The sequence below is a fragment of the Thamnophis sirtalis genome, unplaced genomic scaffold (assembly GCF_051295495.1).
Source record: "Thamnophis sirtalis isolate CommonGarterSnake01/CBP01778 unplaced genomic scaffold, rThaSir2_p1.2 scaffold_13, whole genome shotgun sequence".
Taxonomy (NCBI): Eukaryota; Metazoa; Chordata; class Lepidosauria; order Squamata; family Natricidae; genus Thamnophis; species Thamnophis sirtalis.
The window spans coordinates 10,487,345-10,508,266 of NW_028261393.1; the positions used below are offsets into that span (position 1 = coordinate 10,487,345).

The 20,922-nt window shown below is 44.7% G+C and overlaps 1 protein-coding gene across 1 annotated transcript; it reads left to right on the plus strand.

Moving 5' to 3' along the window:
• Positions 1–3,005: 3,005 nt before the first annotated feature.
• On the plus strand, positions 3,006–20,656 carry FXYD1 (FXYD domain containing ion transport regulator 1). Its single transcript, XM_087727792.1, has 7 exons — positions 3,006–3,060; positions 4,416–4,454; positions 6,695–6,769; positions 7,575–7,611; positions 10,440–10,489; positions 13,414–13,451; positions 15,760–20,656. Exons 1-6 carry the CDS (start codon positions 3,009–3,011, stop codon positions 13,434–13,436), a joined length of 276 nt encoding a protein of 91 aa, XP_087583918.1. The 5' UTR covers positions 3,006–3,008; the 3' UTR covers positions 13,437–13,451; positions 15,760–20,656.
• Positions 20,657–20,922: the final 266 nt, after the last annotated feature.

Sequence of the window (20,922 nt, forward strand, 5' to 3'; positions counted from 1 at the left end):
ATTGCCTGGTGGGCAACAGATGGCAGAAGGGAAGCTGGTTGCCACATCCTTGAACACCTTGGAGACAGGTTATCGTCTGCAAACATTGCAGAAAGTTTTTCTCCGCACTGCAAACATTTCACTGTCATAGTAACTGGCCTTTGTCCTCCCTTCCAGGGCCAGCTGGGCCATTTCAGACTGCGAAATAGTGGGCCCAGCACCAGCTGTTCCAAAACTTGCTTTGCGCTCTGTTTCCTTTCCACCTGGCTGTTTTTGGTCTCCCCCGCTTCCTCCTCTGTGCAGAATGCTTCCCTCTCCAGCTGTGCCAGCGGCTGCTGTCTCATCCCCCACCTTCTGCCCTATCTTGTCCACCTTTTCTTCACAAATACATCGTGCTCGGGAAGATATGCCTTTATAGCACAAGCAACAGTGCCACTTTATAGCAGTGCTATAAATATCTCTCTTCTTAAACACTTCAGTGTTGGAGCATTTACAACTTCTGGAATGTGTAGACTTCAATTCCCAGATGTGCAGACTTCAATTCCCAGGATTCCCTGCTAACATGCTTGTTGCTAAGAATTCTGGGAACCGAGAAACACACATTTAGAACCAATGGGAAAGAATATCTATAGCTCAAGGTTGAGCTGTGAAGCTCTCTGTGCTCTGTAAGTTTGGTTGTATAAATATACTGCTTCACAGTGCTTTACAGCCCTCTCTAAGCAGTTTACAGAGTCAGCCTCTTGCCCCCAACAATCTGGCTCCTCATTTTACCCATCTCGGAAGGATGGAAGGCGGAGTCAACCTTGAGCCTGGTGGGATCTGAACTGCCAAATTGCAGGCAGCCGGCAGTCAGCAGAAGTAACCTGCAGTACTGCACTCTAACCACTGCGCCACCATGGCAGTGACTGGATGTAACTCAAGGATTACCTTATTGATTGCAGTGGTTGGGAATATGCAAGAAAAGAGCCACTTTGCATGCCATGGGGCTAGTACAGGAGTCCTCAACCTACGACCACAATTGAGCCCAATATTTCTGTTAGCAAGTGAGACAGTTGTTAAGTGAATTTTACTCCATTTTACGACCTTTCCTGGTGCGGTTGCTAAGTGAATCGCTGCACTGGTTACATTAGCAACAGGGTTGTTGAGTGAATCTGGCTCCTCCATTGATTTGGCTGGTCAGAAGATCGCAAAAGAGAGTCGCATGACCCCAATACAACCGTCATAAATGTGAGTCAGGGGCAGAACATCTGAATGTTGATCACGTGACTACGGGGAGGCCGCAAATGGTCATAAGAATGAAAAATGGTCATAAGTCACTTTTGTTATTAAATATTATGGACGTTTAACTAGAACAGGACATAAGGATTCAGTGTTATTGGAGGATTTTAGAAATATTAAATGAAATGCCAGTATGTGGTTATGTATTACATTTCGGTATGTTTTATGATGAAGGATGGTTAAATGATTATAGTCAAATATAAATGGAGGTACAAGGGTTACAAGTAACATGTATAAATATTTGAGTTAAAATACTTGAGTTAATATGAATTATGTTTGATGACTGTGGAAGAGATGCACAAAAATCTTTTGTAACCAACTGATACACTTTCCACAGTATGTAAGGAAGGAAGATTTTATGTGTTGTGTTTGTTTTGGAAAAAATATATTAAAAAATAAGTCACTTTTTTCACTGACATAACTTTGAACAGTCACTAAATGAACTGTTGTAAGTTGAGGACTACCTGCATAGTCTATTGATTGAGGCGTCAAGCTAGAAATCAGGACAGTTCAAGTCCTAGAAATATTCAACCTGGAAATCAGGAGAAATTTCCTGACAGTGAGAACAATCAACCCATGGAACAGAAGATGCCTTCGGAAGTTGTGGGAGCTTCATCACTGGAGGCTTTCAAGAAGTGACTGGACAGAAATGGTATAGGGTTTCCTGCTTGAGCAGAGGGTTGGACTAGATGACCTACAAGGTCCCTTCCAACTCTGTTCATCTGTTATAAGGATCCTGCCTTAGCCATGAAAGCCAGCTGGGTGACCTTGGGCCAGTCCCTCTCTCTTAGTCCAAGCCACCTCACAGGCGTGTTGTGGGGGAAAATAGGACAGGGAAGGTCTGGGATATGTTATTATTTGTAAAAATAATAAAGGAGGGATACCAATAAATAAGAAAAAGGAGGGGGCTAAATGAAGAGTGGAAGTGCTCCTGAAGAGGTCCATCCCAGCAGGAACATTGGCGGGAGAATTAGGGGTCGAAAGGAAAGATTTTTGACTTGCTTTTTAGAAAGGATGTTTCATGTGTCATATCTTTCATCCCCTTATCGTAGGCGTGGGTGAGATGTGAGGAACAGCTTCCCAGATGTCTTAGCCAAATATGACCAGATGGGAACTGTAGTTCAGCAACATCTGGCTCTCCACCCAGCCATAAGGATGGAACAATTTGCTATTTCCAAAGTGGGAATTTCCATTTCCTGGAAAGCAAAACCAAAAGCACAGAATGTCAGCGTTCCAAGTATCATGCAGAATAAAATCAAGGCAAAATGATCCTTTTTGTTCCAATTTAATAAGACAGACATCTTAGGCACATCTGTGTTAATCCCAATACTGGAAATGACATCAGAATTCCACCCAGTTAAACATTCATGATCTTGTCCCCATAGCCACAATCCATCACATGATCCAATCTTCTTCTTCCACGCTGGCATCCACACCCAGCTTCTTCCGGTCAGGTGTACTGGTGCGGAGACAAAGGATGACCTTGGCTTCTAGTAAAGAATGAAAATAATACATTCCACAATCCTACTCCTTCTATTCCCCCCTCCCATCGACTATACTAAAGAAACAGCATAATGAAATAAGAGAAAGTGTGGCAGGCCAAAATTCTAAAAGGAATATAGTTGCAGGCCTGACCCAGAAAATGGATTCAGTGTTTCACTGTTGGGTTACATGCTCCAACTTGACTGCTTTGTTCCATCCAGGAACCTGATTGTCCTTTTTGTATTTTTTTCTCCTCTCATCTTGCAGACATGTGGCTCCTCCTTCCTCTTTGTGGGATCTTCATAGCAAACTCAGCAGCAGGTAAGTTCAAGTCCAGCCTTCAAGGACCTATGACAGAAAGTAAGGACGCTGCCCTTCAGAAACACACATTTTTGTTGTTGTTGTTAGTTGCGAAGTTGTGTCTGACCCATCACGACCCCATGGACAACATTCCTCCAGGCCTTCCTGTCCTCTACCATCCTCTGGAGTCCATTTAAGTTCATGCCTACTGCTTCAGTGACTCCATTCAGCCACCTCATTCTCTGTCGTCCCTTTCTTCTTTTGCCCTCCATCGTTCCCAGCATTAAGCTCTTCTCCAGGGAGTCCTTCCTTCTCATTAGGTGGCCAAAGTACTTGAGTTTCCTCTTCAGTATCTGGCCTTCTAAAGAGCAGTCAGGGTTGAACTCCTCTAGGACTGACTGGTTTGATCACCTTGCGGTCCAAGGGACTCGCAGGAGCCTTCTCCAGCACCACAGCTCAAAGGCCTCCCTTCTTTGGTGCTCGGCCTTCCTTATGGTCCAACTTTCACAGCCATCCATTGCAACTGGGAAAGCCATAGCATCGACTATACGCCCTAGTTTTCCCATTGCTTTCCTCCCCAGGAGCGAGCATCTTTTAATTTTAATTTCTTGGCTGCACATATATACACACAAACAAGCTCAGCCCACTGTATCCTGCACAAAAACATTGAGGTATAAAATTGCCACAATCTAAGTCCTGGCTGAGGTCATGTCGGCCACATGACCACGGAGACGTCTTTGCACAGCGCTGGCTCTTTGGCTTTGAAACGGAGATGAGCACCACCCCCTGGAGTCGGGAATGACTAGTATGCATGCGTGAGGGGAACCTTTACCTTTATAGCTATACAACACTTTAAAACAGTGTTTCCCAATCTTGGCATCTTTAAGTTACCAGTAAGTGGACTTCAACTCCCAGAATACCCCAGCCACCCGGGATGGCTAGGGAATGCTAGGAGTTATAGTCCACATACCTTAAAGTTGCCAAGGGTTGGGAAACACTGATTTAAGAGATGAGGCATGCAAGGTCAACTCTCCTAGACTGGCAGTAGGAAAAGTTGAAGAACATAATCATTGGGTGGGTTTGTGTAGAAAAAAAAAAGTTTTAGTTCTTATAATAGTTGCACATGGTGGAAGCCTTAATACGTCCTGCTGGGTTTCAAAGGAGCTAAAACAAATAAACTTCTTACTCTTTCCCCCCCCCCTCTAATCAAGATTAGAGAAACCGATAAGATTACTGTCAATGTTTTTTTTTTGCTGGTTATTTTTCTCATCTTGATGACAGCTCCCTCGCCTTAACTGGTTAGGGAGCACAGTTAAGGCTACCTGGAGGGGGGAGGTCTTTCATAATTCACCTCCTGCTCTCTGTTCATCTTTCAGAGCCCCCCAAGGAGCAGCCCCATGACCCCTTCACTTACGGTAAGTTAATCATTCCTGAAAGCTTGTCTGGGGCCTTGGGAGCCAATGCAAATTGCTACAACCCTCAGAGTTAGGAAACAAAGCACAGGATGAAGAAAAAGAACAACACGGAAGGATTCCTCTGTTTTTATTTAATTTGGAAACAAACAGATCAGGGGTGGGTTTCAGCCGGTACAGCCCGGTACGGCTGTACTGGTAATAGTCGGGAACAGCAGCCACCGTATCGGTACGGTGGCTCATTTGGCCCACCCGCCCGCTTGCATTCCATACCTGTTTTTGAAGCAACCGGGCCAATCGCGCACACATGTACAGTGTGCGACACCAACGAGCAGCTGGGTGTCGCAGGGGCGGTGGAGTGCACATGCGTGCACAGCGCACATCCGGGGCATGCACAGCGCACATCCGGCGTGTGCATGAACAGACCACGAACAGCGTACCGGTAGCGATGGTAGGAGCAACCCGCTACTGAATCAGATGATTCTTTAGCCCCAATAATGCTTTAGAGAAGGATCCCTTTTCTTCAGGCTTTCTAGTATTATTTCCAAAGTATTTCTAGTATTAGCCAGTATTAGACCTTTGGATGCTAATGTAAGGAAATGCCTTTGTTGTCCTTTCCTCCCCAACTCACTGCTTTGCGAAGTTAATAGGGCAACAATCTAGATCAGTGTTTCTCAATCTTGGCAACTTGAAGATGTCCGGACTTCAATTTCCAGAATTCCCCAGCCAGCGAACGCTGGCTGGGGAATTCTGGGAGTTGAAGTCCGGACATCTTCAAGTTGCCAAGGTTGAGAAACACTGATCTAGAGGAAGATAAGTGGGGAAAGATGTCCAGAATAATTTGCTGATTTGGAACTGAAGAAGAACACCTCTGGCGTTCAGTTTTTTTAAAAAATTATCTCACCTTTGTTATTTTATAAATAATTCAAGGCAATGAACACACTCCTTGATACTCCTTCCTCCTCCTCCTATTTTTCACAAGGCAACAACCCTGCGAAGTGGGTTGGGTTGAGGGAGAGGGACCGTGCCCATCTGCCTTTCATGCCTAAGGTGGGACTGGAATTCTCAGCTTCCCGGTGATTGGCTCAAACTCACCCAGCTAGCTTTCATGCTGAAGATGGGACTAGAATACACTATGAATTCATTGGCGACATCCATTTCCTTCTACGAATTCATGGGGAATGAATCGTAACCCTAAGTAGATTCTCACCCCACCCCCAATGGGATTTCCCCAGGGGTGAAATGTTACCGGTTTGGACTGGTTCGCCGGAACCAGTAGTAAAAAAAATGCTACCTGTTCAGGTGAACCAGTAGTTCCAACAATCAGCTGTGCAACAATCAGCTGTGCCATGCAATTAGATTCACTAGAAAGCAGGGTTTCCTGCTTTCAAATATAAATAGCGTGCCACAGCTGATTTCACACAGCTGATTGTTGGAACTACCCATTTGCCTGAGCTGGTAGCATCTTTTAGTACCGGTTTGGGTGAACCTGGAGTTCTGACGATCATCTGTGCAACAATCAGCTGTGCCACAAGATTTAGATTTGCTAGAAAGCAGGAAATCCTGCTTTCTAGTGAATCTAAATCGCGCAGCACAGCTGTTCCCCCCCTTGCCGTTCTACTTACATTTGCAGACTCAGAAAAGGCTTCTTAATCCCCCCTTTTCAGCACTGCATGCATGAAGCAAACCGGTAGCAGAGCATTTCACCCCTGGATTTCCCCATGTATTTTACTATGAAATGTAGGTAGAGCAGCCTCAAAATGTAATCACTCTCCTAAGCATACCAATGTGCTATGGATCCAATGGCAACGTCCATTTTGCTCTCTGAATTCATGGAAACCTAACCGTAATCCTAAGGCTAAGGGCAGAGGGGGTATTCAGCCGGTTCGGACCGGTTTGCCTGAACCGGTGGTGGAAATTGTGGGTTTGCCCACACTCCCTGGCTCTATACCTTTGCGTGCAAGTGAAGTGAGCACACATACATGCATGCTCACATTTGCGAATCGGGAAGGAAAGTAAGTGATTACGACCCCTGGCCAAGGGTTTGGGCAAGAGCTCATAAAGCATGAAGGAGAGGGATCATTGATGGAGATGAAATCATTTTCTTCTGGCCCAGGGATGGGTGGACCGCACTTCTCTCCCTTCCGTGGGTGTTTAGGCCTATAGAAATAGGGCTCTTTGTTCTAATTCCAACCTACTTTCTATTCCTCGCATGACCAAGTCGTTTTTCTCCCCCACACCAGATTACTATTCGCTGAGAGTTGGAGGCTTGGTGTTTGCCGTTGTCCTTTTTCTGATGGGCATCATCATTATCTTTAGTGAGTAGCTACCATCCAGTAGTTGCCCGGGAAGGGGGCTTAGTGGGTTGGGATCAGGACACCCTTGAAGTATTGCCAAGTGTGTTCATACATCGTGGGAAGCACCGGTGTGGTTTGGTTGAGTCCGACTTCTCTCTTGTGTCTGAACCCAACTATCAGACTGTGGGATCCAAGACTTATGCCTGGGAAATAAAATGTGTCATAGATCAGGGGTCTCCAACCTTGGCAACTTTAAGACTTGTGGACTTCAACTCTCGGAGTTCCTCAGCCAGCAAGCAAGCGGCCAGCAAGCAAGCGAGCGAGAGAGAGAGAGAGAGAGAGAGAGGGAGAGAGATGTTGATTGTAAGCTCCTTGGGGCTGAGAAGAATTGCTGAAGTGGACTACTAAACAACTTAAAAAATGATCTAGTAAAAAGAAAAGTCAGCCAAAAGAGCAACATGGAAACAAAAGCAAATAAAACATTCCCAGGAGCAAAACAAACGAGAGTTTAATTTGTGTGCATTGTTTAATGGACTGCTAAATTGGCCACACCCACCCAGTCACATGCCCACCTAACCACACCCACCCAGCTGGTCCAGCTCCCCAACAGTCTGAGGGACCATGAATTGGCTCATTTTTTAAAAGTTTGAGGATCCCCGGTATAAGATCTCCTGCTTGAGCAGAGGGTTGGACTAGAAGACCTCCAAGGTCCCTTACAACTCTGTTATTCTGTGAAATAGTGCTTCTCACAAAAAAACCCTACTCATCCCTGCTCAGATTCTTTTGGGGTCCTTGCTCAACTCATCTTCCTCTCTTTCTCTCCTAGGCCGGCACTGTCGTTGCAAATTCAACCAGCAGCAAAGGTAAAAATCCTAGCATAAAGTTAATTTGGAGGGAAAGTGGAATGGCGGTTATCCGAGTTGTTTCAAATGGACAAAGAAGGACAGTATGAAAAAAAAGTGGGGGAAGCCAAATAGGATGTTTTGCGATATGGTTCAAATATCTTAATTATTTGGAGAGTTGAAACACCCTGCTTCTTCTTCTTTATTCTCTTTAATTTCCATTTTCTTTTATTATCTCCCTGCTGGGGAAGATTCTGGCCAGCACAATGATTCATTCTCTGAATTAGTCCATCTGCTGATAATTGCTTTCTTTCTGGAATGCCGAGATTGGGAGATGGGAGAGACCGGGCATTAAAAGGTTAACTTGTAAGCATGATGTTGATAATTACCCAATAAATGAGCTTTTAATTTTGACCTTTGTAGAAATATTCAGATGATTCACCATAACTTGGAGATTTGGAAGCTGGTGGGGTGCTACCAGCAAATAAGAGTTGTGAAAATTGGGAAGCAAAGAGTATCACAGATTGTTTAAAGAGAAAGACTGGTTAATCAACTCCCTATTAACTTCAGGAAACACGGTGGCTCAGTGGCTAAGATGCTGAGCTTGTCGATCAGAAAGGTCGGCAGTTCAGCAGTTTGAGTCCCTAACCGAGTGAGCTCCCGTTACTTGTCCCAGCTTCTGCCAACCTAGCAGTTCAAAAACACGTAAGAAATGCAAGTAGAAAAATAGGAACCACCTTTGGTGGGAAGCGTTCTGTGCGCCTTCAGCATTTAGTCATGCCGGCCACATGACCACGGAGATGTCTTCGGACAGCTCTGGCTCTTCGGCTTTGAAACGGAGATGAGCACTGCCCTCTGCATAGCATGATTTAATCTTCTGCAAAATGGGATGGCCAGTTTGCAGTTCTCCAATGGACGTTTCTCTTGTATGAATGAAGCACAAGAACAACCCGGAGGGAGGGAAGGCAAGAATTCCCACTGCGGCTTATTGTTGTACCCATGTGCACATTCATCTATCTATCTATCTATCTATCTATCTATCTATCTATCTATCTATCTATCTATCTATCTATCTATCTATCTATCTATCTAATCATCTATCTATCTATCTATCTATCTTTCTTTCTTTCTTTCTTTCTATCTTTCTATCTTTCTATCTTTATCTTTCTATCTTTCTATATCTATCTTTCTTCCTTTCTTCCTTTCTTCCTTTCTTCCTTTCTTCCTTTCTTCCTTTCTTCCTTTCTTCCTTTCTTCCTTTCTTTCTATCTATCTTTCTATCTTTATCTATCTATCTATCTATCTATCTATCTATCTATCTATCTATCTATCTATCTATCTATCTATCTATCTATCATCTATCTTTCTTTCTTTCTTTCTATCTTTCTATCTTTCTATCTTTCTATCTTTCTATCTTTCTATCTTTCTATCTTTCTATCTTTCTATCTTTCTATCTTTCTATCTTTCTATCTTTCTATCTTTCTATCTTTCTATCTTTCTATCTTTCTATCTTTCTATCTTTCTCTTTCTATCTTTCTATATCTATCTTTCTTCCTTCCTTCCTTCCTTCCTTCCTTCCTTCCTTCCTTCCTTCCTTCCTTCCTTCCTTCCTTCCTTCCTTCCTTCCTTCCTTTCTATCTATATCTATCTATCTATCTATCTATCTATCTATCTATCTATCTATCTATCTATCTATCTATCTATCTATCATCTATGTTTATCATTATCTTTTAGTAGGCTAAATCGGTATTCCTTTTGGATGTCAGCAGGGGGTGCTGTAGCATAGCTTTTATACAAAAAAAAATCCCCGCTTTCTTTCCCTGTGCAAGTCCCGCACCCAATGACATCATCCCTGAGCCGCCTGCATTGATAACTCTGCCTCTGGTTTCAGCCAGTACAATTCCCAGCACATTGCATTCCGATGATTTAGCAAGGCAATATTTTCAGCCTTACTCTGGCTGAATACATGGCACAACAGAACGCAGCACAAGAGAGGAAGAAATAAAGAACGCAACGTGCCCATTTCTAAAACTTTGATGATCCAAAGGTGCTTTTTTTTTTTTTTTCAAGAGGCAACTGGACTTACTGGCTTTTCTTTGAAGATGTTTCGCTTCTCAACCCAGAAGCTTTCAGAATTCTGCAATGGTTTACAACAGGGGGAGCCAATCTTGGCAACTTTTAAGACTGGTAGACTTCGACTACCAGTTGTGGTGGCTCAGTGGTTACGACTCTGAGCTTGTCAATCAGAGGGGTTGGCAGTTCGGTGGTTCGAACCCCTAGTGCCATGTAACAGAGTGAGCACCCATTACTTGTCCCAGCTTCTACCAACCTAGCAGTTCGAAAACACATAAAAAATGCAAGCAGAAAAATAGGAACCACCTTTGGTGGGAAGGTAACAGTGTTCCATGTGCCTTTAGTATTTAATCATGCTGGCTACATGACCACGGAGACATCTTCAGACAGCGCTGGCTCTTGGGCTTTGAAATGGAGATGAGCACTGCCCCCACTAGACTCGGGAACGACTAGCACATATGTGTGAGGGGAAACTTTACCATTACCTTTTAGACTTCAACACCCAGAATTCCTATCATACTGGCAGGGGAATTCTGGGAGTTGAAGTCCACAAATCTTACAGTTGCCAAGCTTGGACACCCGCCATTTTGCAATCAGCTGAAACAGTTCCTTAAAAGGGAAAAAAAAAATACTGTAAAATGTAGGAGCTACGGAGCTTGTAGGGGTTTGTGGCTTATGGGATATTTAGTGAATGCTCTAAACTTGTTCTGCATGGAAAGAATTTTCACTGGCTGCTATGATGAAGCTCCCGTGTGACGGTTTGGTTTTGTCCCCAGGACCGGAGAACCAGATGAAGAGGAAGGAACTCTGCGCAACTCAATCCGGCGTAAGAGCCAACCTGTGCCCGCATCCACCCTCTGTTTCCCTTTTCTTCTCGGGAGAACTTTTTCTAGGCCAGGGAACTTATTAAAAATAATTACTTTTTATATATTTATTTCAAAGGATTATAGCTGCGCAACTCTAACTTAAGCAAAGGGAACAAGAGAAAGAAAACTGAGCTTGCTTTTAGAAAAGAACAGAACAGGATATGTACGAAATAAGATGTGTAAAATATGGATATAAATATGGATATAGTTATATAAGATATATATGTAGTGATAAAGGAAACACAATGGAAATGTAAAAGATGTAAAATGTGCTGCAAGGTGATATTATTGTATAAATTGTGTGTGTGTGTGTGTGTGTGTGTGTTTTCGTAGATTTTCATGGGTGTAGGTATGCTGGTCTTGTTGTATTCAGGTCTTTTCCCATGTAAGATTGAGACTGTCTTGGCAACGTTTCGGCGAGGTCTCACTCGCCATCTTCAGGCTGCTGTTTTCAGCTTAAAGCGTGGTCGGAGCTGCCGTCTTTCTATACATTTTGGTGTGCATGTGTGTGTGTGGAGTACTGGCTTTGTTTCAGTAAGTGGATTGATTGGCTGTGTGGTTGCTTCATGATTGGTAGATTGGTGCTGGCTGTGGGTCCGTTGTTGTTTTGTGTTGTAACGGCCTGGAGCCCCACCCACCACCCAATCATGATACAACCACACAGCCAATCAATCCACTTACTGAAACAAAGCAAACCCTCCCCCCAAGATTTATAGAAAGACGGCAGCTCCGACCACGCTTTAAGCCAAAAACAGCAGCCTGAAGATGGTGAGTGAGACCTCGCCAAAATGTTGCCAAGACAATCTCAATCTTACAAGGGAAAAGACCCGAATACAACAAGACCAGCATAGATAGGTAGATAGGTAGGTAGGTAGGTAGGTAGGTAGGTAGGTAGGTAGGTGATAGATAGATAGATAGATAGATAGATAGATAGATAGATAGATAGATAGATAGATAGATAGATAGAGGTAGGTAGGTAGGTAGGTAGGTAGGTAGGTGATAGATAGATAGATAGATAGATAGATAGATAGATAGATAGATAGATAGATAGATAGATAGATAGAGGTAGGTAGGTAGGTAGGTAGGTGATAGATAGATAGATAGATAGATAGATAGATAGATAGATAGATAGATAGATAGATAGATAGATAGATAGATAGAGGTAGGTAGGTAGGTAGGTAGGTAGGTAGGTAGGTAGGTAGGTAGGTGATAGATAGATAGATAGATAGATAGATAGATAGATAGATGTAGGTAGGTAGGTAGGTAGGTAGGTAGGTAGGTAGGTGATAGATAGATAGATAGATAGATAGATAGATAGATAGATAGATAGATAGATAGATAGATAGATAGATAGATAGATAGATAGAGGTAGGTAGGTAGGTAGGTAGGTGATAGATAGATAGATAGATAGATAGAGGTAGGTAGGTAGGTAGGTAGGTAGGTAGGTAGGTAGGTGATAGATAGATAGATAGATAGATAGATAGATAGATAGATAGATAGATAGATGTAGGTAGGTAGGTAGGTAGGTAGGTAGGTAGGTGATAGATAGATAGATAGATAGATAGATAGATAGATAGATAGATAGAGGTAGGTAGGTAGGTAGGTAGGTAGGTAGGTAGGTGATAGATAGATAGATAGATAGATAGATAGATAGATAGATAGATAGATAGATAGAGGTAGGTAGGTAGGTAGGTAGGTAGGTAGGTAGGTAGGTAGGTAGGTAGATGATAGATAGATAGATAGATAGATAGATAGATAGATAGATAGATAGATAGATAGATAGATAGATAGAAATAATAGAAAGGAATAGAATAGAATGAGGAATAGAATAGAATAGAATAGATTAGAATAGAATAGAATAACAGAATTGGAAGGGACCTTGGAGGTCTTCTAGTCCAACCCCTTGATAAGCAGGAAACCCTATACCAGTGATTGCGAACCTTTTAGACACCGAGTGCCCAAACTCTGTGTGTGCACATACCCAAACGGAAAGGTGCACGGACATGCAAATGCACATGTGCGCTGACATGTGCACACGCATGCGCAACAAAGACCTGAAGGCCAGCTAGTTAGCGGCATCCCAACACCGGCAAGATCTATTTCTTTCGTGAGCTTCTCTTTCGTTGTTTGCAAGGAAACAAAAGCTCACGAAAGAAATGCCACTAAAATCTTGACCTGGGGCAATGGCACGCATGCCAGCAGAGAGCGCTGAGGTGGCGCAGTGGTTAGAGTGCAGTACTGCGGGCCACTTCAGCTGACTGCTATTTGCAGTTCAGCGGTTCTAATATCACCGGCTCAAGGTTGACTCAGCCTTCCATCCTTCCGAGGTGGGTAAAGTGAGGACCCGGATTGTTGTTGGGGGCGATATGCTGACTCTGTAAACCGCTTAGAGAGGGCTGAAAGCCCTATGAAGCGGTATATAAGTCTAACTGCTATTGCTATTGCTATAGAGGGCTCTGCCACAGGTTCGCCATCACAACCCTATGCCATTTCAGACAAATGGTTATCCAGTTCTCTTCTTAATATCATCATAGACCGGCATTAAGTTTGGTAAGATGTAAGGAAATATCTTAGATGTCCTTTAAAAGGATGATTAATTTGTGCAGTGCGCAGTTTCCAAACTAGGGGTACTTTTGGGGCAGCACAGAGCGGGGCAGTGAAAATTAGGAATCTTCTCCAGGGGATGAAATGGTCACTTCTCTATATTTGTTGCATCTGGCATTCTGAACCAAGATCCTTTTAAAAACTCTTTGTGTATATCATGCCATAGACACCGGAGGAAACTTAGCTTAAAGTGTGTTTGTTGAAGGAGAGAAAAAATCGCTTCAGGGAAAGGCCTTTTTTTAAAAAAAAACCTGAGTTTTTCTTTTTGAATTCTCACTAGGTTTATCTACAAGGATGAGATAGAAGACATGGGAACTGGTGAGTTGCTTGCAGATGAAATGAAAAATGACCCTTCTGATCTAACTTCAGTTTGATTCTCCCCACTCTTGTGGTTTTACCATCAATTGCCGCCTTCGTTGCTCTGTGCAAAATGCAACATTTAGTTCCCCTTTCTCTTCTGTAAGATCTAAACGGTCTCAAGAACGGAGAACTTGTTCATGTAGGTACTATAGCTATCTATCTATCTATATAAAAATGGCTGTGTGTGTGTGTATGTGTGCGTGTTCCAGCATAACTCTGGAAGGCCTCGAGCAATTTCAACCAAAACCTGGTACACAGATGACTTACTCTCTGGAGACAAATACGGTGGGGGTAAGACACCACTAACACCCCTCAGGGTGTGTGTTCTGTTACGATACAGCCTGTTGTGACTTCTACTGTACTGCGGTAAAATGGCGTCTACTGTACAGTGCAGTGGAGTTGCCGTGGTAACGGCTTCACAGTACTCCACAAGGGGGCTCCCTCTGGTAAGGGGGAAAATCCAACATTAGAAATTACATTGGTCCGGACATTTTCCCCCCTATAAATAAATATCAGGGCAAAGCCGGGTTATCAGCACTAGTTGATTCTAAAAGGAAAACTAACTTTGTTTGGGTTTAGTTTGTTATAAATAACTCATCTGTTTAAAAAAAGGAGGGGCATCTTGCTTTCTTGATAACATGGCATTTGGAGGTAGGCAAGACAGGTTTTTCTACCCCTGTCTAGACTTCCTATTTTGGGGGTAGAAAAGATTGTCTTGTCTTAATTTTCAAGATTATTTTCTTTTGGACCTCTGTGGTAGGTATGCCATTTGGTGATCTCAGCAATAATCAAGAAGAAATTAAGCATGCAATGGGATTGAAAGTCCAAGCCAGTGGTGGGATTCAATTTTTTTTACTATCGCTTCTATGGGTGTATCTTGGTGGGCGTGGCAGGAGAAGAATACTGCAAAATCCCCATTTCCTTCCAATCAGCTGGGACTTGGGAGCCAGCGAATAGATGGGGGCGGGGCCAGCCAGAGGTGGTATTTACCGGTTCTCCCAACTACTCATAATTTCCATTACCAGTTCTCCAGAACTGGTCAGAACCTGCTGAATGCCAACTCTGGTCAAAACCCCTCCGTTGACATTTGTGCCAAGGATTTAAACATGAAACACAATTGTGCCAAGGATTTAAACATGAAAAAACCCAGGATCCCGCTGCAACTGCTTGATTGCAGCAGCGATTCTCATTTTCAAAACTGGATGAGGAATGGTACAAAAGGATCTGTGTGAGATTTGGAGAACCAAGCCATCGTTTACCCGGTGGAGAACTGGCTCGTGTAGGTGACTCCATCTGGGGTCGCCTTTTTCAGCTGCAAACCACCAAACTTTAAATGGTGTGCGTGCACATCAGTGGTGGGTTTCAAAAACTGTTCGAACCTACTCCGTGGGTGTGGCGTACATTGTGGGAGTGGCTTGCTGCCCATGTGACCAGATGGGAGTGGCTTGCCGCCCATGTGACCGGATATGAAGATGCCGACGACACTTGTCAGAACCACCTTAAATTACCTCATGCACAGCACTGGCATGCATATGAATATGACTTGTTTTTTAAAAGGAATCTTTGGTTTGCGTTAAAACAACTTCAATACAGGCAATGTTCTGATTGCACCACAAACGCAGTAGTCATCCTTACCTTTCACACTGAGTTTTATAAATATGAGCATGATAGTGTATTATAATCATATCCAAGGACCAGTGGTGGGTTTCAAAAATTTTTGGAACCTCTTCTGTAGGTGTGGCCTGCTTTCCGGGTCCACTGGTGGAACCTCTTCTAACCGGTTTGGTAGATTTGACGAACCAGTTCTACTGAATAGGTGCGAACTGGTAGGAACCCACTCTGGTGCACATGCAAACCTGTGCAAAGTGACATTGTTTTTGTTCCACGTGGGTCGTGCAATGGAGGCCTCTTGTCGAAGAGCCAGCCAGTGGAGAGGGTTAAAAATAAATAAAAGCAGGTTTAAGGATGGATCGCAGCACTAAGCTATGCGTTGTTCTGGGTCTGAATTGTAACAGAGCCAAAGTTGAAGCAATATTCGGATCAGGAGTTTTAAGCTGAAAAAGGACCAGCAGCTGAGCTGTTTGGTGTTTTGAATAAATCTGGAAAACAAGTGAGGATAACTCCAACACAAGATGCATTCGTTGTCTGGCTGGAACGGGGGTCTCATCCTATATCACTTCGGGTCCTGAGATTCTTCCTTTTTTATTTGAATGTCAACTTTCTCTCCACTGTGCCTCATTTCTTTCCTTTTCTCTCCTCCTCCCAGGTAGCTGTATGTCATCCTCCTGGATCTGGAACGCCCCTTCCTTCGTTCTTCCTGGCCTTAGTTCTCCCAGCAAGGCCCCGTTGCTTGCCACCACTCCAGTGAATTCCAGAACTGGTTGCCTCCGGGGTCATCCCAACCCAATTGAGCCCCCTTACCAAGACCTTCCCCTCCTGTTTTGGCTTGCTTGCTTGAAGTCCACTGCTGCTTCTCGGAGAGGGAGGGCAGCCTCCTAACAGTTGGCCTTCAGCAGCGTTCGAGTGACCATGAAGGATTCCAACTCCTGAGCTCAGCTCAAGCTGCTTTTTACAGTAGGGCCCTGTCTGAGCTCTTCCCCTTTAAAAAAAAAAATCTCTCCTCGGGCTTCTGGATAAATAAATAATTCCTTGAGTCAAGTTCTTCTCCTGGTGGCTGCATCCGTGCAGTTCTCTCTGCAGCTTTAGAGCAGGGGTGAAATGCTACCAGTTCAGGCTGGTGTGCCCAAAACGGTCGTAAAAAATGCTACCGGTTCGCCTGAATCAGTAGTAAAAAAACTTTAGAAATTGTGCGGCACAGCTGATTGTGACACAGCTGGTCATCAGAACTTTTAAAAAACCTTTTTAAAGCATTTTCTTTTACTACCGGTTCGGGGAAATCCTGCTTTCTAGTGAATCCAAACTGTGCAGCACAGCTGTTTCCTCCCCCCTTGCTGTTCCACTTACTTTTGCCAGCTCAGAACCTTTCTTAATCCGGTGTGCATGTGCGCAAAACACGTGTTTGGTGCGCATGAGCGCACACAGCAAACCGTTAGCAGACTTCAGAGCATTTCACCTCTGCTTTAGAGAAACAGTTTACTTGTTGCTCAAGTTTTCAATCCACCATCCTCGGTTTCGCAGATGGTCCCCTCCCCGTTCAGAACTAACCAGAATTGCTACCACGAGATCAATTTGGGGCCCCCACCAAGGCAATCGTTCTAAAAACAACAGAGTTGAGAAATCCTGAATTCCCCCCCCCCTTATCGCCAAAGAAAAGCCCGCCTTGAGGTTGATCCGGCATAAGGCGCTATTTCATTGGTGTTCTCTATGGTTCGTAGTGGTGCCATTGAGATCGCACAGCCAATCTGGATTGCAATCCGAGAAGGGGATGAGAAACTTTCCAAAACCATATTTTTTGCCCTCTGTGTCTTTCCATAAAACTGTGTTTGACACCCCTAGGTCGGAGGCTGTATTCTGCCGGTTTGCCCCGGCTCAGGTGAACCAGTAGAGGTGGCAGGAGGCTCCACCCACCCACCCAGATGTCATCAAAGGCACACTGCATGCACAGAAGGTTATATGCATGCGCAGAAGCACCACTCGTGCGCGCTCCCTGTTCCGAACCATTAGCGAACATTATAGCATTTCGTGCCTGCCCTAGGTCAACTTCTAAATGGGTAGTTAGCAATATATATATCTGTGTGTGTTGCATTTGTGCTGATAAATAAATAAAAAGAGACTAGTATAGATCTATTTCAAGCTATTTAGCTCTCATCAGCTAGCCATACCCTTACTGGGAATTGAACCTGGGCTGTATTACATATCAGGCAGTTATATTACCCACTAAGCCACAGGCTCGCCTCCTTTATCAGCTAAGCCAGGGAAATAGGTATGTATTATGTCACAACCCCTGGTATGCCCAAATATGGGAGGGAGCATACTGCTTCCCTTTTCTGACTATCGGCTCACTCTGGGAGCCATCCAGGCAGAAAACCATTCTTTAATGTTTTTTTAATGTTATTTGTATTGCAATTGTGCTGATAAATAAATAAGAGACTAGTATAGATCTATTTCAAGCTATTTAGCTCTCATCAGCTAGCCATACCCATACTGGGAATTGAACTTGGGCTGTATTACATATCAGACAGTTATATTAGCCACAAAGCCACAGGCTCTCCTCCTTTATATATATCCATGTATAGAATCTTTTAAAGCCAGGATTGTCTGCAGCTCACCCTCTCAGACAGTTAATTTGCCTTTCCCATTTGCTGCTGCTGGAGAGCGACCCTGCCATCTTCGGCAGATCCTTTCTTGCGGGGATGGTGATCTCATCCACCGATTCACCCAGCTGATGAGCTCTAGGGATGAAGCTTTGCAATGTAAGAGGTTAAAAAGGCTGCTTTTTTGGGAGGGGGGGTTTAGAAATCTGCTGAGGAAGGGCAACTTCCCTCTGGGTCTCTTCCCCCCTCGCCGCCTCCGGTGGCCAGTTGAGGACAACAGTGTTTCCCACTGAGCGGAGACGAAAGGGAGGAAAGGTTCAAAGAGAAGAAGAGGTGGGGAGACAGAGGGAGGCTGGTCTCTTGGAAGTGATGATAAATAATGCAGTCTTAATAGGCTGACAGTGATTTTCAGAGTTCCCCAGGGGCCTGTGGTTTTTAATAGCTGGGACCAGGGTTGCAGTCAGAAATCTTCGTGTTCTGGTTGGATGCCGGATTGGAGAGTTTCTAGCATCCTCAAATGTATCCGAGGTATATAATGCAGAAGGATAACGGGGGCTTCTTAGAAGTAAGCAATATTCTTAACTGATGCAAGGGTCAGCTTGGGGGGGGGGGAAAGAATGTGAGCTTGGATTTGGGAGGTTTTTCTGGCTGCCTTTTTTCAACCATGCATTTGGTTCTGCCGTCTAAGAGGTATTACATTTGGGTGATCTACATGGGGCAGCCCTTGAAGAGCATTCGGAGACTTCAGCTTGTCCAGAATGCAGCCGCGCGAGCGATTGTGGGTGCACCCCGGTACACTCACGTCACACCTATCCTCCGCGAGCTACACTGGCTGCCTATTGGTCTTCGGATACGCTTCAAGGTGCTAGTCGTCACTTATAAAGCCCTTCATGGTATTGGACCTGGGTACTTGAGAGACCGCCTGCTGCCAATTACCTCCAATAGACCGATTAGATCCCACAGATTAGGCCTCCTCCGAATTCCATCTACTGGCCAATGCCGATTGGCGACTACCCGGAGGAGGGCCTTCTTTGTGGCTGCTCCGGCCCTCTGGAACGAGCTCCCTGTGGAGATTTGGACCCTCGCCACCCTTCAGGCTTTCCGCAAAGCCCTTAAAACCTGGCTGTTCCGACAGGCCTGGGGCTGACGGGTTCCCCGCCCCCGCTCGAATTGTGTGGTTGTTGAGTGTTTTTTGAATTGTTTGTAGTTGTTGTCCGTTGTTTTTCCTCCTGTTTGTATTCCCCCCCCCCTTACTTTGGTTTGTGAGCCGCCCTGAGTCCCTCTGGGAATAGGGCGGCATAGAAATGCAATAAATCAAATCAAATCAAGATCAACCAAACTGGAGCCCTCGCCATGGGGGAAGCTGGTGTACGCTGCTGCCCACGTATGCATTTGTGTATTGCACGGATGGGGAACCTGATTTGGCCCATGAAGGCCCCACCTTGATTACGGCACCCAGGCAGGTACTGGCTTCCTGGTTTCCTGAAGCTGTGACACCTCCTCTGACTTCAGTGGGTGGAGCTTCTGAGAAAGGGTGGAGCTTCAAAGGGCCTTTAGCCCTGACATCGTACCAAGGGGTGCCTTTCAACATCCTGACGAGTATCACTGTGCTACAAGCTCCACCCTTTTGGAACATGCTGGCGATGTCACGATGCATCGCAAAAGGGGTGGGGCTTAGGTTACGTTGCTTTCTCGCTCCCTTCACGGGTTGGATTCAAAAATTATAGTGACCAGTTCTCTACCCAGTGGCTGGGTGGGCATGGCCTACTTGGGCTCCTGCACCGGGGGGGGGGGGCGTTTTCACCCTCCCCAGGCTCTGGAGGCTTTTCTCAAGACTCTGGGAGGGTGAAAACGGCCTCCCCCAGGGTCTGGAGGCCCTCTGAAGGCTGGAAATGGGCCCGTTTTCAGACTCCCCGAACTTCCCGCGGGCCCTGCACTTACCTGGCATCCAAAATGGGCCAAGTAGAGATTCTTGAGAGGAGCTGAGCAGGGTCCAGGCCTTACAACTACCAGTTGGGTGAACCAGATGTAAAGTGAGTATTCAGTTCGCTCGAACCGGTCCAAAACGGCTGAATCCTACCCCTTTCCCCCCTCCAGAGATGCTACTGTAGCATACAAAAGTTAACCAAGCATATTTGGCTGGCTGAGTCAGGTGAGGAAATTATATCTTGATGGACCCCAGACTGAAAAAAATGGTTTTAATAGAGCTACGTAGAGGAATCTGGCCAGTTTTTTTTAAAAAAAATCCCCTTCTCCGCTTGCAATCCACTCCAGTCAAGAAGGCAGCTAATCAGTGAGGACAGCTCCAAGAGATTTCTGCTTGTGACGTGGACTCAAAATCGTTTACCTCTGCTTATAGCTCTTCTAAATCTGGCTAGGTTTAATTTAACAGCGATGACAGTGGAGCGAAAGGTTGAATGACTCACTCTGAGGAATCCTTGGTGATATTAAATCTTGGATCAGGGTTTCTCAACCTTGTGGCCGCTTGAAGATGTGTGGACTTGCAACTCCCAGAATTCCCCGGCTGGGGATCTCAAGATCATTAAATGGAATTTTTTTTCCCCATGGACAGTTTGTCTTCTCTCCAGTAGAGGGCAGCACCAACTAACATTCACCTGCCAAAATCCAGGAGGTTTAAGACTGTAGAACCATGTCAACCCAAGTACATCTATTAACATCCTTCATGCCAAAAAAAAGAAGCTTTTCTTGAATGAATCCTCATGGTTTATATGTTTGTACCTTAGATCTTTGGGGCAAGAGTGTTTTGTAAAATGAAAATGCTCTGTCGCAGGCTGATTTTGATCCGGTGTGACTCCCCAATCATAGTGCGCCAAGGAGGTATATGGTTGGACAAGGACACCTCATTTCAGCCATGTTTCCTCTCTGGGAGTCACCCCTGTTCTCTCTTACTCATTAAAAGATCAGTGAAATTAACTGATGTAAGGGGAAGGGTGTGTTTGTGTGTTGATGTTTCACCTCTGCTTTCATTCATGGTTTTCATCAGGTTCTGCGGATCATTTATTGGTAAATGTGAAATTTTGAGTGGTAGAGTGGCCTAGAGGTAGGGCTCCCACGTCAAAATCAGGAGGCTGTGAGTTTGATCCTAGGTAGAGACAGTTATTTCTTTGCACACTGTGAATAGCAATAGCAATAGCAGTTAGACTTATATACCGCTTCATAGGGCTTTCAGCCCTCTCTAAGCGGTTTACAGAGTC

Coding starts and splice junctions, on each gene's coding strand:
- FXYD1 (XM_087727792.1), top strand. CDS start 3,009: ATGTGGCTCCTCCTTCCTCTTTGTGGGATCTTCATAGCAAACTCAGCA. Junction 6,770..7,574: donor GGGCATCATCATTATCTTTA/GTGAGTAGCTAC, acceptor TTTCTCTCCTAG/GCCGGCACTGTCGTTGCAAA. Junction 7,612..10,439: donor AAATTCAACCAGCAGCAAAG/GTAAAAATCCTA, acceptor TTTTGTCCCCAG/GACCGGAGAACCAGATGAAG.